This window comes from Carica papaya, chromosome 7 (assembly GCF_054855325.1).
Source record: "Carica papaya isolate Zhongbai chromosome 7, ASM5485532v1, whole genome shotgun sequence".
In the NCBI taxonomy this organism is placed as follows: domain Eukaryota; kingdom Viridiplantae; phylum Streptophyta; class Magnoliopsida; order Brassicales; family Caricaceae; genus Carica; species Carica papaya.
In genome coordinates, this window is record NC_142315.1 from 5,495,653 (window position 1) to 5,514,048 (window position 18,396).

General features: G+C 34.0%; 1 protein-coding gene across 1 annotated transcript; it reads right to left on the bottom strand.

The window, feature by feature from the left end:
• Window positions 1-1,609: 1,609 nt before the first annotated feature.
• LOC110821892 (magnesium transporter, putative (DUF803)) lies at window positions 1,610-14,038 on the bottom strand. The gene is made up of 9 exons (XM_022051852.2): window positions 13,836-14,038; window positions 13,201-13,299; window positions 12,814-12,943; window positions 12,406-12,494; window positions 6,417-6,473; window positions 6,237-6,295; window positions 4,417-4,537; window positions 2,507-2,655; window positions 1,610-1,974 (listed from the first exon to the last, which is right to left on the bottom strand). The coding sequence occupies exons 1-9, from the start codon at window positions 13,944-13,946 to the stop codon at window positions 1,758-1,760; spliced, it is 1,032 nt and encodes a 343-aa protein (XP_021907544.1). The 5' UTR covers window positions 13,947-14,038; the 3' UTR covers window positions 1,610-1,757.
• Window positions 14,039-18,396: the final 4,358 nt, after the last annotated feature.

The following is an 18,396-nucleotide window of genomic DNA, read 5'->3' on the forward strand; positions in this document are numbered from 1 at the left end:
TTAAACATATTCATAATTATTGGAGTTTGTCGAATCTTCCAATAAGAAAAGCAACTAGAATGTGTAAAGAAAAGTATGATTTTCAAGTTGTGAGAATGAAAGTTTTTCTCCCGAGTTTGATCTCCGGATTATAGTCGTAAGAAAAGATGACACAATCCTTTTCGAGAAAATCCCAGCGTTCAACAAATCAAGCAACATATGAACCAATAGACCAAAAATTGGAAAGCTATATCATGTGTCCACTTACTAGTTCTTGAAGCAAGTTCTTATAAGTTGTTTACTTTTAAAAGATGCTAATATTACCGAATCCGATTTTCCCAAGCTTATGAAGTTGGTAGAGCAAAATGAGGCTTCATAGTCAGACATTTGAGGACCTCAAGTTGTTGACAAGATGATGACTACCTTGCCAAACATATGACTTGGAGAGAAAAAATCCATTCCAACTCTATCCTTTTGTATATCTATATTTATTTTTATTTAAAATGTAAAATATAAATATTTGAACTAGAAATCTTAAACCTATTTTCGTTTTTCTTCCATTTCAAATCAGTAGCCATTGGTAGTACACATCTGCTTCTCCTCCATCAACCACTGATGCATCACCTTCCTCTTATTCTCTTCTTCAACATCTCATCGGCTATCCTTGTCCTGTTTTCCTCCAATTAATTTCACTCTTCTGCAAATAACATTCATTAACTGTTTGATGCATCTCCTTCATCAACCATTACCTCCATCTTCTTCTGTTCTGAATACGACTGCAATTAAGATATGCATGCTCGAGAACCAAGTATTATACAGATGTTTTTGATGAGTTACGATGATCTGGAGACATTTCTTCTTATTCATAGTCTATGACGAAATCAACTTCTCTTCATGTTGTTAGTTGCAAATATGCTAACATGTAGCAAGAGAAAAAGAACACAAGGATAGCTATTAATTTCTGCATGAGGCATGTAGCTCTAGTGTTTCAATTGGCGCCAGCAGCTACCTCCTCTTCCTTTTCGTCTTCAACGGGGATGCTATCGGCTCCCCTTCCTCTTTGTCTTCAGTTCATCTTCGTCTGTTATTAACTCCTCTTCCTCTTTCGTCTCCAAATCTGCAGAAATATTTCTCTTCCTCTTCCTTTTGTTATACCCTTTGCATGGAGGAAAGAAATTCTGAAGCCAACTGATGCCTATTTTTATTTTCTACACCACAAGAGAAGGAATAAAGAAAAAACGTTCTTCATTGCCACTATTTTCAGTGGAAGTTTTACCCATGTTGTAAATTCTCATTTTGCCAATTTTTTTTTAATATAAATTTTAGCATACAAAATATGATATGATTTGATGATCAATAAAACCAATAGCATCCAGAAAATTCTTTTTAAAAAAATCAAATTCGCCGGAGATCTTGGGTTATTCTATGTGTTGCAGGTCAGAGTTAATTCTGAGTTTAGTAATATCCATTCTGAACCTATTCCAGTGTTATTTACAGATTTAATTGAATACAAAATTTACTAAAACTTTTATTTAATTATTTTAAATAATATAAAAATATTTTTTTAACTTAACTTACCTAAATTGTATCCATATACTAATTTTAGTACCTAATTATAATTAAAGAAAAATTAAACTAAGGCTATGATAATTGATGCAAGGATTTGAAAAATAACATACACAACAACATTATCAGTGTAGTAATAGAAAGAATCTAAATGAATGTAAACGAAAAAAAAGAAAGGACTAAGTATGGGCAGCTTCTCCAAAAACTTATCCTCAAGCTTTCTCCTTGGAGGGAGATGATAACAAATGATGCAACGTTGCTGCTTGAATAACCGCGCTTGCATCTGTATCCTTCGGTCTGGCAGAGACTGATAGTCTGCTGCTCAACCCTCGACCAACACCACTCCTAAAATATCGCAGTGAACGTGAAAGGTGGCGGACCAGCCGGGATGAACTCACAAGTAAAACCACGCCGAACATGATAAGTAGCCTGCAAGAATCTTTCATATGAACATTTTCATAGTCTAAATGTGAAGCCTAAGACTATTCCGCCCATCATATAACGTGTCTGGACTTCATTTTGTAAATGAAAAAGTTTTAAAGTTTTATTTCTAAATTCATGTATATACATGTTTTTATTCATTAATGTTAAGAGCATTATATTTATGTAATAATTTTCAAAAAAGTACTAAAAAACACTAGACCATTTAAAAACTTTCTAATTCCATAATCAAATTTATTACCATTCTCTTCACCGTTAACTTTGTATCATTTAGTGATAGAACACATATAAACTTCAAAAATGAGAATTAGAAAATATTTTCATACACCAAAAAACACTCTAGTTTCCCATAAAACCAAAAACTAGAGTTTATAGGCACATTATTTTGGACTATCACAAAGAATTTTACTCAAATATAAATTTCAATCAAGTTAATGACCTCCTGAAATCATATCATATAAGTTTGATAGGAAGCAAAGAGTAAAAGTGCGACAGTAAATTATATTGAGACATATATTACCATCCAAGCAGCAGGGAAAATCGTGCCAATGGTGATGAAGGCAACTTTTCACCTAAAGCAAGCATACCAGCAAGCACACCAGTTATAATTGATGCTACAGCGGCACATGTAGATACAACAATTGCCCTCCCATGTTTTAGTCCTCGAGTCTGTTTAAAGTCAACAAAAGTACGATAGTTACCCTACAGTTTGATGAATTCTACAGTTTATGTCCTGCATTTTGAAAATATACACTCATCCTCCCTTAAGATGCAAAACACTCTTAATTTACATAAGATTATTAATTTTTTAAGCTATTATTTTGTAATTTATTTGTTTGTTTACTCTTAAAAAGCCCAGACACATTTTGCTGTCTTTAATGAACTGAGGATTTTTCTTAAAAAATGACAGAAAGATGAAACTACAAGCTACTCAATTTTTCCTGAAAGGTATGGAAAATTTTATTGTATTTGCAGATTCAAAATCCTTTACCGCCCCTTATTACATTCACATGAGACACCAACAGTGATCTAATCATTAAAGATCAAACCATAGCCACTGAAGTAGAAAAAAGAAACAACAATGATTGAACTGTAGACTACATCACATGGGACGAAACGAAACCTTAAGGTTTATTATTTTTAAATTTTAATTATTAAATTACATGCCTAATACTATATAATTTAAGAAAAATAAACATTTACTTCTCTCCTATTGTGAGCTACTAGCTAGATTTAAGTGGTCGATTAGATACTTTCTTCGGTTTTTCTTTAAATTGTGATCCTAAATTTTTTAGTTTAATATACTGATGTTTTATGTAATAAAAATTTTAATATTAATTTATATTAATATAATCTATTAACAATTTATAATTAACATATCATCTATTTTTTATATATATTAACTTTTTGATTTTTTTGTTAAATTAACTTTAAAAAGAAGAAAGAATATGATATGTTAAAATTCTTAGAAAATATTTAAAGATATTTAAGTCTTTAACTCACTTTAATACATATATATATATATATTTAAGAGGAATAAATTATTCTATTTTAAAGTACGTATATATTTAATCAATCTTTATTATGTTAATGTAATTTTACAAGGGTTACTAAAATTTTCTCATTGAAATAGTTCAATAGTATCCCAAATGCCCACGAACCAAGCTCCAAAAAGGACCGATTTTCAAAGGTCGAACCAAGTCAATTGATATGTAATGTAGGACAAATAGGATTGATTTTTCCACTTGGGTGTTTAGGGACAAGAGCTTAGATATTAAACCCAAGTTTTCTTACATATCATATTTAAAAAGTTTTGAACATCATAATTAATAATTTGATTGTATCATAAAATTAGGAAATTGAGAAATTCCCGAAATATTTTACTGGATAACTAAATTCTGCTTAAAAAAAAAAAGGAATAACTGAATTCTGCTTTTCTCTATAAAAAAAAAAAAAAAAGAATAACTGAATTCTATCTAAAGAAAAGTAATTACAAAAATATTTATAATTTTTCCTAAATATTTTATACTGATGGAATTAAACTAAAAAAATACTAGAACTATTAAGATAGGGGATATTTCTAATAAGATTAGAAATATTACTTTTAATACAAATAGAAAAACTAAATATTAATAAGAATAAACTCCTTAACTTACTAAAAGTATAACAATAGATGCCTAAATAGTATACTAGTTTTATGTTTGAAAGAATTATGATTTATAACCTATATAGGCAATCTAAAGGTATTCTATTCTATATCATACTGTGCACTTGGTGCACAGGTGTAAAGTTTGAAAATTAAGTTTAAATGTCAGTACTGCAAACATGCTCTCTTCACACAAAAAATTTCACCAGCTTATAAATGACTAAAGAAGCTATTTCAAGTACATCGGCATAGATATGGGAGAAAAACTATAAGATGTTTGATACCTGGTAGTAAAATCCCGTTCCACTACAACATACACTGAAGGAGATGAATATTGGAATTAACATCTTGGAGAAGCCCTGCTCAACAAAGATAAATCCCATCTTCGATACTACAGCTGCCATCCTGCATTTGGAATAGTTTACGTTACACTTTGGGATATGTAAGACACGTAAACAACAGCAGAACTTTTGTGATTTTGCATTTAGAAATTTTATCACTGCATCTCAAAAAGAAATATATTTTTTTTTGAAATATCAAATAGAAATATTTTGAATACCTAATACCTGTAGTCGACAAATAATTGCATTAATTGGAACTCAACATTTGTGCACAATTTACGGCCCAATAGAGAGCCACTATGAGGTTGAGTTTTGACAGATTCAAAGAGCAGGCTATTAATCTTTTGAGGGCTACTGAATAGAAAAGAGGGGTAACATCAAGGTCTAAATGACCAAAGTCATAGGGAAGGAAGAAAGCTGCAGCAGATTAGATTCATCAAGTTGAGGAGATTGTAGAATTCTGTTAATTATGAAAACTGAAGCAGACCAGGGAGGTAGGGGAAATATTGAGTTCTTATGTTACTGAAAATAATTTGATTAAGTCTGAGGGGCTTGAATGACTTTAATATTGGAGCAGTCATCAAGGTTTGCTGTCCAAGGGAATCCAGATTTAGCATGCTTTCAAGAACTAAATTGGGTCCTCGTCAGACTCCATGGCGCATGGGTTGGGGAAACAAAAGAATGTTGGCTGGCAAAACCTTCCTGCAATGGGGGCTTCAGGAGGAGTTATTGTTACATGAGATAAATGCAGGTTTGAGTTGGTGGATTGGAAAATATAGAAGTGTTCAGTTACTTGTGTTTTGAAGTGCAAAACCTCCTGGTGGATGTGGATGTTATTGAGGGTGTATGGTACAGGGAAGGGGAGGGGAAGAAGAAAATATATTAAGCTCTTGCACCACCTCTCTTCCTGCAAGGTGGATCCCCCGGATGGGATAAACCTTCATGGACGTTGCGAAATACCCATTGCTCATCTACGTGAGGAATTTTTTCCATGGGTGAGATTTGGAAGAATAATGCTTTGGCTAGAATTGCCCTTTTAACCTATAGAAGCTATTAGAGGTTGTTATTCTCATTATTCATAATCATCCGGAGAGGGGGAAGGACCTACACAAGGATTGTTATTTGTGTCAAGGGAAAATCGAGATTCATCATCTGATATTGTGGTGTCCTTTCTGTTACTGCCTGCATGGCTTTTCATTTTCTTAACTTGAGTTGGGTTGGTGTTGGATCTGTTTAAGTTATTGGCTTGGTAGAGTTTCCAAGGCAATAATAGAATAAGGAAGCTAATTTTATCTCTTGTTCCCTTTGCTACTTTGTAAGTTATTTCGAATGAGAGATGTAGGTTTTTCTTCTGACAGACTGAGAGATGGTACCAAAACCTTTGTTGTTCGTTCGAGAGTCATCCTCTCTGTTCATGAGGGATTAGGAGATCTCAAGGATATACTGATTGACCTATAGATGTCTTACATATATGAGCAACCCCTTGGTACTTTGTTTATATTATCTTGTACTTTCCTTCCAAAAAAGAATCTTCAGTGCACTGATCGAATGAACATTTTCCAAGAAGCATACAGTAACAATATCAACAGCCTACAGAGCTCTGTCATAGACACTCGATTTGCCTCAGTCATTGCAAACCATGTTCTATTACCAGCTCAAAGTCTGGCATGTCAATAAATCCCCACCCAAAATTTAGTCCATAAGAAATCATAAATTTTAGCGGAGGAAAATTCCAGATAAAAGAGTTTTATGTGAAACATTACCCAAACAAAATGCCAGATTCCAAGCCATATATAATTTCTTCAACAACTTCATATTCTACCTGCACAGCAATGTAATTCAAAGAAGTGGGGTTGGTTGTGAAGCACAAAAAAGAAAAGGATAGTACTACCTATGCAAATGATATTAATAGAACATGGGACATAAGTGAACCAGAATTGTACCATCTCCTGTTCTCTTCGCTGCCGTTTGAAGATATGAAGCCACCCATTTAGGAGTACCTATTCAAAAAAATTAATAATAACTGAACAGTCAGAAGCATCACAATCACCATCCTTAAAAATAAAGCACAACTACTGAGGGATTCATCCGCATATGATAATAATTTCAGTAGCTAGGCAACTAGTGAATGCCAGTTTCAAGCCTAGTTCTTCCACACCAAAAGCCAATGTTAAGAAAATAAGATTTGCCCCCCTTCCATCAGGTCCTCAATATAGAAAAGAGTTCAATAGTTGATTATCCGCCAAACAGGTTCTGTTTTTAATTGAAGTACAACGAAATAGATCCTCCAAATTTACTTCCTCATTGTTTATGAATGTATTAATAAATTATACCAGGAGATGGAGAAGTGGGGGGCTGGGAAGTGGCAACAATCTAGATATAAACTAATTATATTACTAATCTTCATCAATAAAACATATTTCACAATAATATCCATGTCATGGAATTTGCAATGCCAGAGCTCCATGACATGGATATGATTGTGAAGTGTATTTGTATAGTAAGTAGGGCAAGGGATATATCAGTAATATATCCCTCTCATGTAATTAATAGTGTTTTCTTTTGTTGTTCAACAAACCTTTATACACTGGGCCCTATTATTCAAACAAATTCATAATTCATTATCCATTTTGAATAAAATCTCCCTATTATAAAAACCATAAACTCTTTTACAAACTCTATTCAACCTTTATTGCCAAAATAAGAAAGATTTTAGAGAGGCAAGGCTAGCCTTCATAGCCGGACACCTTAGTCCAGCTGCCAGCCATACCAGCCGCTGGCCACCAGCAGCCAAAACCAGCCTTCATCATCATCAGCAACGCTCTGCAATGCTGTCCTCTGCAGCCGCCACCAGCCGCAGGTCTGTCCCTCTGCTGATATACAGCCAGCCTTCACAATGCAGCTACCCTCTGTTGCACAAACCCTGACCAGCAGCTTCAGTCACTCGAGCAACCCCCAGCTACAACTACTCAGCCACACCACAGCCATTGACTAGCCGCTAAAACCCTTATTTTTAGCTTATTTAATAGGCCTTCACTGCCTCAAGCTTTTAAGATTATATCGGAAGTTACATCCCAAAGTACTGAAACAAATCTCCACATGGGAAACTCAGCATAGAACTATGGTGAATTTCAGCAAATCTAGGTCACCTACCACTTCAACGGCAAAGATTACTTGAGTTGGTCACAACTGATTCAAACCACTCTCAATGGCAGAGGAAAACTAAGCTATCTCTTTGCCATTGGATCAAAGCCAGAAGGTCTCACTTTCAATGCTTACGATGAGGAGGATTCTATGATTAAGGTCTAACTCTGGAAGTCTATGGCACCAAAATTTAGTAAACCAGTTATATGCCTACTTACAACAAAGGAAATTTGGGATTCAATCCGAGAAACATATTCCAAGGAAAAAGATACAGCCTAGATGTATGATCTAACCATCAAAATCTGGACAGCTAAATAGGATAACGAGATAGTCATAGCTTCTTATAGGCTTATGGTAAGAACATGATCAATATCACAGTATCACTATGAAGAATAGCAAAGGCGCAGCAAACTTAGAAAGATCCATTGAGAAAGATAGCACATACCAATCTGTGGCAGGAGTTAGTGAGGAACATGATCAGATGAGAGTTCGAGAAGGAAAAGATGTCATCCCTAAATGAAGTGATATCCTTAATTAGTGCAGAGGAAGAAAGCATATGTAGAGTTATGGTTGAATCTTGCACAACAGATGGCTCCATTATGATTATTAAGGGTTCCAAACCACACTAATTGGGGAAGGAACTAAGTCACAGTGCAACCTCAGCTACAGGCATGGAGAACAGGAAAAATCGCTGATGTACCTTCTACGAGAAACCAACATACACAAAAAAAATTATCGGAAACTTCATGAAAAGCTGACCACCTTTATCAAGGATTGGGAATACAAGAAAAATCAAGGACAGGTACATGTAACCTAGAAGAGAAGAATTCAGAAACCTGTGATTTCAATGCAGAAACTGAGCAATTGTGGACCAGACTTGAGCAACTTGAAAAACCTAAAGATAGATGTCTCATAACACATTCAAGTCCATTTCCTATTTCCCATGGTTTAAACGCCTCAATAAATCCTTTGCATTATCATATATTGTTGACTCAGGAACAATCGACCATAGGATCAACTCCTCTAAATTGTTTAACACTTATACTTCATGTCCTAGCAATAGGAAGATTACTATTGCTGATGGTTAACTAATTATAATTGCAGGAATTGGAACTATAAAACTTAATCTCCACCTAACTCTTAAGGATGTTTCCATTACCTAAATTGTGTATAGATCTTGTATCAATAACCAAATTATCTTATTAACTTAATTGTAAAGTGATTTTTTTCTCTTTTTTGTGAATTTTAGGACCAAAATTACGGCAATATGATTGAATGTGCTAAGGTTAGAGACAAGTTAATACCCACCAAATTCGGGCACTAACCAAATTATCTTTTGACCTTAATCCTCACCTTACTCTTGGGGATGTTCTCAATGTCTCTAAACTGTATAAATCTTATATCAGTAACCTAATTATCTCGTGACCTTAACTGCAAAGTAATTTCTTCTCCTCTTTGTAAACTTTAGAACCAAAAATTTGAGTAGGATGATTAGATGTACTAAGTCTCAAGACAAGTTATACTTCCCGAATACACTTGATGTACCTGGCTTCATTCTTCCTACCAACACATTAGATAAGCTACGATTGTATCACAAGAGACTAGAGCACTCTTCTTTTTTCACCTTCAAGGCCATGTTCCCTCTTTATTTTCTAATTGCAATAATGAAAATTTCCATTGCTATGTATGTGAACTAACTAAACATTGACTTGTAACCATTGTTCCTAGTAATAGAAAAAGTAATTTTTTTTTTCAACCAATTCATAGTGACATTTAGGATCTATCTAATATTCCTAACATCTCTAGGGTACTATGGCTTGTTTCTTTTATTGATGACTATACTCGGATTGTTTGGCTTTTCCTACTAAAATCGAAAACTAAATTTGATTGTATTGTTCCCTAGTTTCATATCATAATTTAAACACAATTCGGAGCCACAATTAAATGATTTATATTTGATAATATCCAAGATTATTTTAACCAAAACTTGACCTACTACTTTAAAAAAGAATAAATTGTTCATAAATCTTCTTGATTCCAAACTCCACAACAAAATAGAGTCAGTAGAATGAATTTACTCGTTTACTACTACAAGTGCCTTGTTGTTTCAAAACCATGTATCTAAACATTACTGGGGGGGAAGTCGTGTTTAACTACCATAAATGTTATCAACCAGTTACCATCTGGAGTACTAGACTTTCAAAGTCCGATGTCAGTTCTAACTATATTCTTTCCAAAGGCATAAGTCACTAATAACCTTATCTCTTGTGTCTTTGAGTCTATTACTTATGTTCACATGCATCAGTCTCAAAGAGGAAATTCTGACTCAAGAGTCATCAAGTGTGTCTTAATGGAATATTCATTCACTCAAAAAGAATACAAGTCTTACCACCCATCCACAAAGAAATTTTATGTATCTGATTGATGTAACCTTTGTTGATATGGAATTTTTCTTGGACTAATCTTATCTTCGAGGGAAGACTATACTGGAAAATACAAGAGACTCAAAAGACTCATCTTTTGACATTCCTTCCCTGCCCTTAAAGCATTTTGCTAATACTATTTAAGCTCATTATCTCACCAGAAGATCAGAACCCAGAAAATAATCTAAGCCTTAAGCCTCACATGATGAGCCTGAACCTCAATCCATACAGGACCCACATTTTACACAGGTGCATTCAAGAAAGAAAATCTTTGACTCTGGTCTAAAACAGGTTCAAGAATCTAAGCCAGGTGTTGGAAATGAGATAAACTTTGAGAATCACTATCCCTTTGGTAATGATGTCTATTGCACTTAAAAAAGGGACTAGAGAATGCACTAAGCATCCACCTTATCTAATTTCCTACTTCGTATCTTTGGAAATTTTTCTCCAACTCACAAAAAGTTTCTTATGAACTTGAATACAGTATCTATTCTCAAAATATTATATAAGATTTCAACTAATAAGGAATAGAAAAATGATGCAAATGTTGAAATGCAAGCAGTTGAAAAAACCAGACCTAGGAAGTGATGGATCTACTTAAAGGCAAAAGATCGTAGGCAACAAATGAGTGTTCACTATTAAATATAAGTATGAAAGAACTATTAAAAGATACAATGCAAAATTGGTGGTCAAAAGATATGCCCAAACCTACTAGTGACTATCAAGATATCTTTGCACACATTGCAAAGATGAATACGACATGTGATCCTACTATCCCTAACTGCTAACTTCAACTGGCAATTACAATAATTTAATATGAAGAATGTCTTTCTGCATAGAGAATTAGAAGAGGAAATTTATATGGAGACTTCCCCCAGGTTTGCTAAAGGAGAAGAGAAGAATAAGATATGCAAACTAAAAAAAAACACTATATGGACCTAAACAATCTTCTCGAGCATGGTTTGGGAGATTTGCCAAAGTGATGCTATCCATGAGCTACAAACAAAGTCAGAGAGATGACTTCCTATTTATCAAACACTTGGAGTTATGAGGAGTCACAGCTCTACTGAATGATATAACTGTTACAAAAAATGATGAATGGGAGAAGATGATCCAAGCAAAGACTAGCTAAAGAATTTGAGATTAAAGAATTGAGAAGATTAAAATTTTCTCGGGATAAAGATGGCCTACTCTAAGTGTAGAATACTAATATCTCAACAGAAATATATTCCAGATTTTTTGAAGGAAAGTGGCAAACTAAAATGCAAATATGCTAATACACCAATTATTCCTAATCACAAATTGAGACTTGCAGAGGAAAACCCAAAGGCGGAGAAGGAAATGTATCAAAGGATAGTGGGGAAGTTGATATACTTGTTATATACAAGGTTAGATATTGCAAATGCAGCGAATGTAGTGAGTTAGCTCATGCACAAGCCCAGAGAAATGCATAAATAAGTTGCCTATAAGATACTCTATTATTTAAAGGGTACTATAAAAAAGGAAATAATGTTCAAGATAAATAATGGGTTGCTCCTTAAAACATGTAACGATTCTAACTATGCAAGTTCCTTAGTCAATAAAAGGTCATCTGAATACCACATATTTCTTGGAGGTAACCAAGTGACTTAAGAAGTAAGAAGTAGAATGTAATATCCCAATCCAGTGCCAACTCAAAGTTTAAGACCATGGCTTAAGGGTATGTGAGATAATAGTTGAAGATGATTTTGGAAGACTTGAAGATTCAACGAGAGATACTTATGAGACTCTGTTGCGAAAATAAGTCAGCAATTAACATTACCCACAAACCCTGAACAACATGACAGGACGACTAAAATTAGTCGACACTTTATCAAGAAAAAGTTGGACAATTAATTAATATGCTCATTGTACATGCCTACTACTCTGCAACTCACGGATGTTTGACCAAAAGTTGAGTAATCCTAGGTTTCAAATTATTATTGGCAAGCTGGGAATTGATAATATCTATTCACCAACTTGAAGTAAAGTGTTGAGAAGTATATTTAAATAGTAAGTAGGGTAAAGGGTATAGTAAGAATGTACCTCTCTCATGTAGTCAAAAGTGTTTCCTTTTATTATTCTTAAAACCTATATATAATGCGACATTATTCAATAAAATTCATACTTCATTTTTTACAGATATCACTTCAAGATGATGAGCTTCCTAATCAATATGGGCAAACATTTTGCCCAAAGGTTTTATAACTACATCACAGAATATGCAATGTCAGAGTCGTAAAAAATTAATATTACATGTGCACTCAATAGATACCTATGAAATATTACAAAATATTATATGTCACGGTATCATTCTAGCAGATGGCACGTAGGAAAAGGTACCTACAAACAAGATGGCAACAAGCAATGCTAGCCACAGTAACTGGAAAATGGATATAGAAGATGCTTCTTGCTCCTCTCCACCAGCACCAACTCCTACAAAACAGAAAGAAAAAAGCAAATAAATTATAATTCCATATAGCCCAAAAAATTATTAGAGGAAACATTAGCAACTTGTCATTATGAGGCAGTTGTACTTTATTTTTTCTCTGAAGATCATACACTAAAAATATGCACAAGAAGACTTCCACCGGAGAAGAAGTCGACTGATCTCATTCATAACAAAGGATGGTTACTATCCTCCCTTTTGATTCAAATTTAAATTAAAATGGCAATATTTTGGATCAGTGAATACCTACAAGATGAATTCTGTGTATACTAATCAACAGCAAGAATCATGAGAAACTTACATTACCTATGGTGCCAATACCAGCCAAAGTAATTGCCATCCAGTCAACTGCATTCATGACCTCCTTAAGATAAAAATGGGAAAATACAGAAAGAATTGCAAGTCCACAGCCAGAAACTGGTTGGATAACAGATACCTGAGAGTAGTACACTTCCTAAGTTACAAATTATGCAGAAACAAACACAAGGCGGTGATAAAATAAGATCACCAATAAAATTTTCAGAATCATGACCAAGATTCTTGGTTGCTAACACCCATAAAATAGAAGTCAAAACTAGTCTTCCGCTGATACTCCAGTTCTCATTTCAAATGTTCGCATGTCAATTATTACAATATTTATAAAATTGACTGACAATAGAAATATGAAAGCTTTTGATGCTTGGGTTTACTTACAGGAGCTTGGGATAGTGCCCTCAACATCAACATGGCTCCAAAAATATCCATCAGGAACCCTATCACCCAAATTTTATTAACAGCATAAGCCCTGATCACCTGGGGGGAAAAGAGAAGCATGTTAAGTTGGCGAACCTTCACAGCAAAGATTTACTCTGTTCCTACCATAAAAACAATATAAATCGTTTATCTACTTTTACGGAAAAGTAAATCATTTCTCAACTGTAAGGAAGGAATCTTCAATCAATATCTCCACCAGTCAAGAGCAAAAATCTTCTAATTTATAATTAATATGTTGCTAATTAATTCCCCATCAATCTTCCCAATTATGTCCGTTATTTCTATATTCTGTCACGGAGTAATTCATGCAACGCTCCTTATGCTGTAAAATCCTATACAAATACCTAATCGACATTAAAGAAAATATAACTTCCTGCGAACGATACTGAAATTAGAATAAAGAGGAAAATCAGAATTTGGTTCAAACTTCAAACTTCCAACACATTCACAGTATGTAAAAGATAAATATAAAATTGGATATCCGGCTAAACTGTAAGATATACGATTGGATACAGAATATGCGTGATAAAAAAAAAAAAAAAGAAAGAAAGAAGAAAATAGGGAAAAAGAGATGCCTTTAGCTTGAAGGAGAGAGGAGGCAGGATTACGGTGCCTTTCTTCTGCAAAACTTTTCCGATGTTGTTACCGGCAGTTGCCGCCAGCGTCAAGCAGATCGATTCCCACATCTCTATTCCCCGAAACCTCCCTCCCCTTTCCCTTTTCTCTCTGTTGAAATCCAACGAGACAGAAGAAATTAAAAAGAAATACAAAGTTGATGAAGCTTTTTTTTTTTTTTTTTTGGGAGTGGAATGAAGCCAAATCAATTGTGGTTAATTGCTTATTTACGTTAAATTATCCCACGGTTAAAAAAAAAAAAGAAAAAAAAATGTTCTATTTTATTTTACACCATCAATAAAACAAGTTTTTTGAAAAAAAAATAAATAAAATAAGTTTAATAAAATTATTAAAATCTTAAAGTAAAAATTTAAACCAAATTAAATACTATTTTAATCTCTAGATAAGGTAAAAGTTATTATAATATTTTATTAATTAAATATCTCAACTAAAATAATTCGACTCTCATATTAATAATGTACATAAAAATAATAGTAAATTAGTGAATTTTTAAGTTTTAATATTTATCTTCAATGATTAATGTTAAATAAATAATTAAAGTATCACTGTTAATTTGTTCAGCACTTAATATTTTGATTTAATTTTAACACTAAAAATTATAATTTGATATCCATGGAATATAGACTATATTAATTGATATATTAGAGTTAAATGGACGAGAAAAATTAAGTGCAATCAACCTTAAGAGCTTAGGAAGCTCTCAGTCAATTTCTTGTAAAAAATAAATAATATCTAAAACTAATTTATATATTTCTTTTAGTTTTACTCTGCTAAATTTAACGTGATTCATACTTTTCTTTGAGTGTTTGTAAGTATCTCATAAGCTCTCTTTTCTTTAACACACTTATAGGATCATTTCGTCATAAATTTTAAGAAAGAACTCTCAAAACTAGGGTTAAAATCTAAATATTGCATGTGTAAGACTAGTGATATTTAATTTTAAATAGTTTTTTCAATAGAATAGAAACGAAGATCTTGTGTGTGAGTGATTTGGGATGAGGAAGATTCTTTTCAAAACTTGTGTATCAAAATCATATAAAGGGGAGGAGAAAAAGCAAAAAAAGAACTTGTCTTCTCTATAGGTTTTTCTTTCATAGGGTTTGGTTATATTAAGACACAAAAAATATAGATTTAGTTTTGTCTTTTAGATATATATTGATTTTATGTCTAGAAAATTATAATCACAAATTAGTTTGGCAGTTTAAATTTCAATTGAGTGTTAAAGTTTACTTTTAAATTGGTGGAGGAATGCTCGAACAAATATTAGGTGTCTCAATATAAAGGCTCGAAACCTTAAGAATATAGATATATATTAAAATAGCGGAAGTAAATAATAATTAGGATTTACATTCCTTACACTGTAACTTGGGATGCCCAATAAATTTATAGAAATGTTCTCTTTTTTATAAGAGTTAAAATAACAGAACAAAAATGAAACTAAAATCTTATGAGGTTAACCTCCACTAATAATTTTAATGGAATCTAGGAGGTAACCTTTATTTGCAACCCTCCTGCTGTTCAGGATCTGAATCTTAGTTTTCTTGATCTAAAATTGTTAAATAAGGGGATGAGTTATAGTAACCCAGTAAGAATATCATACTAATAACTGACATGAAAAATCAAATGTCAGTAAAAATTATAAAATAACTAATTGAGCCTTTAATTTTAGTAAATTCATTTAACATAAAATCATTTATTCTACACTTACCGTCACGAGTTTCTAAAATCGACCTATAAAGACAATAACTTAAATAACATTATGATTTCATATACAAATGAACAAGAAAAACGAATTTCTTTTTTACCTGCTTACTGGTACTTCTGGAGCACATAAAGATGTCCCCCTACGCGTGAACCTAATATCTAAATTTGTCAATTAACTGGTCGTCACCATACCCCATATAGTAATAGGCGCCAAATACTATCGTTTCAATACCCCGTCCAGTATGAGGGTGAGTCATATCTCCCAAACCCTTTTCAGTATGGGATTTCTCAGCCCCATCTGACTGAGAAAATATTCACAGTCTATGTACTAGGTCCGTTCACCATTTCTCAAGATATCCAGTAAGTCTTTCCTACATATATTCACACTATTAACTAATTACCAGTTAAGCACCAATATATCATATTTATATATCAACGGTAAATCATGCAAATAGGCGATACATACATAAAGAAAAATACGATTGAGACATTTATTGTAAAACGAATCAACAAATGAAGGCTATGCAGTTAGGTGAACTAAATAACCGAGAACACAATTAAAACTAGCAATTTAATGCAAACAACGTAATAATAAATATTTTAACCAGTACAATGGAAAGTAAACAGTAAAGTAGGACAAATATGAACTGACAGGTTTCAGCTCCACTAGTGACCTGAAAATATTTTTAGGATTTTCTAATTTTCATAAAATACAGTATTATCAATTGTTAAGCTTCAATTTACCGTAATAAGGAAAAGGGTGAGAGATTCTTACCTTGGATCGGTATCCAAAGCACTGTACTTTTCACTGCGCCTTTTGGCGGTCTTTAGATTTCTTGGATTTTTCTTGCGAAAATTAAAACACCCGTCACGTGCCCAAAAATACCAAAAGGCCAAAATAGGCGTTGAGAAACTTTTTCGGCCAATTTTAGAGTTCCGGCACGATAATGGTTCGCCTCGGCATGACCAATTTTGGCCGATTTTATACGTAAACCTACAAAAAAATAAGTTAGGAGGCCTTGGTTGGCCGAAAAAGACAAAAAGCCAAAACCTTACCAGTAGAAGGTCTCTGGGTGTGGCGACTCTGCCAGTCCTTCTTCGCGGCTGAAGTTCTCCTTCAACTAAACTGCACCAGAAAAAGATGGTGAACACGATGGTAAAAAAATTACACAAAACAAAAAACAGAAATGGTCTCATCAGAGAGGGTTTTGAGTTTTGGTTGCGGCGGCTCGGTCGAGCATTGCCCGCAGTTTCCAACTCATTCGTCAACCATTTTATTCTGATATGGTCATAGGGAGACTCATGATTGAATTCCAAGCAGGAAAGAGAAATGTTTACTTTTTGAGGCGGACGACAGTGGCTCCGGTGCAGCGGCGGTAGCGTCCCTCCGCCAACTAGTCTTCCCTTCAGTCGTCTTTTTCTTCTTCTTCTCCAGCTGAGTGTCGATTAGGATTTTTGTTCCCTATGAAGAGGAGTTTAAATACTCATCTCCATCTGATCCAAGCCGCTTGTTCGAGTCGACATGAAGTGAGGAGGACCATTCGATAATTTTTTATTTAGGTCGATGGCGTGGACGAATCTGGATCATCTATCACGATCAATCTCGCCAATTCGATCGCATCTAAAAAAGGAATGCATCTGGGTCGTTCGTGCGCGCGGAATGCGATCTGGGCTATCGGATCGCTTAGACACGCGGATCGCCCACGTGGAACAGATGCTAGTGTGCCCTCCACAGGCGTGTCCTGGTTCGCCGTAGCTGCTGATTAAGCTGTCCCATGTGGCCAAACTTTTTCTTTTTGCGATTTTACCCCTTATTTTTATTTTTTTTCGTCCTTAATATATTTTTTTCTCAAAAATTTAACAAAATTAAATTATAATAAATTTTAATTATTTATATATATATAAATAAATAAAAGATTATCCCGGGCTAAAATTTTGGCCCGAGTGTTATAACTCTCTCCCCCTTAAGAAGAAATTTGGTCTCTCAAATTTGTCACCCTCTCATTAGTTAAACAGCTAGGGGTATTGGGGTATGAAGTATGATTCTAGCTCCCAAGTAGCCTCTTCCTTTGCGTGATTCAGTCATAAGACCTTGACGAAGGAGATTTTTCTATTACGAAGTACTCTGCTATTCTGGTCCACGATGTTACCGGTACCTTCTCATAGAATAGATCCTCCTGCAGTAAAAGTGGCTTGTGAGATATGATATGTAAGAGGTCTAGGTTGTGCTTGCAACATAGACATATAAAACACGTTATAAACCATGGATAACTCTGAAGGTAGTGCTAGTCTGTAGGCGGATGTATTAACCCTGTCCAAGATTTCAAACGGTCCAATGAACTAGATATTTAATTTTTTCCTCTTACCAAACCTGCTGATTCCCTTGAAAGGGGTGACTTTAAGAAATACTTGATCGTCTTTCTCAAATTCTAAATCTCTCATCCGGGTGTTCACATAACTCTTTTACCTATTCTGAGTTGTCTGGATGTTCTTCCTAATTTTAACTATGTTGACTGTAGTCTCCTCTACAAGATCCGGGCCAATTTTTATCACCCAACTCGTCTCAGCAGATCAACGACCTACAGGATCGGCCATACAATATCTCATATGAGGTCATGTTGACACTTACTTGGTAGCTATTATTGTAAGCGAACTCTATCAAAGATAAGTGATCATTCCAATGGCCTCCAAAGTCTAGAACACAAACTCGGAGCATATCCTCCAGTGTGCGAATTATCCTTTCTGATTGTCCATTGGTTTGAGGGTGGAATGCAGTGCTGAGGGACAGTTTCGTTC

What these genes read in the sequence shown, in the direction of transcription:
- LOC110821892 (XM_022051852.2), bottom strand. Translation starts at nt 13,946, where the DNA reads ATGTGGGAATCGATCTGCTTGACGCTGGCGGCAACTGCCGGTAACAAC. An exon ending in TGCTTGTTGCCATCTTGTTT is followed by an intron (nt 6,474 to 12,405) that starts GTAGGTACCTTT and finishes TTTTTTGAATAG; the next exon opens with GTACTCCTAAATGGGTGGCT. An exon ending in GAATCTGGCATTTTGTTTGG is followed by an intron (nt 4,538 to 6,236) that starts GTAATGTTTCAC and finishes TTCCAAATGCAG; the next exon opens with GATGGCAGCTGTAGTATCGA.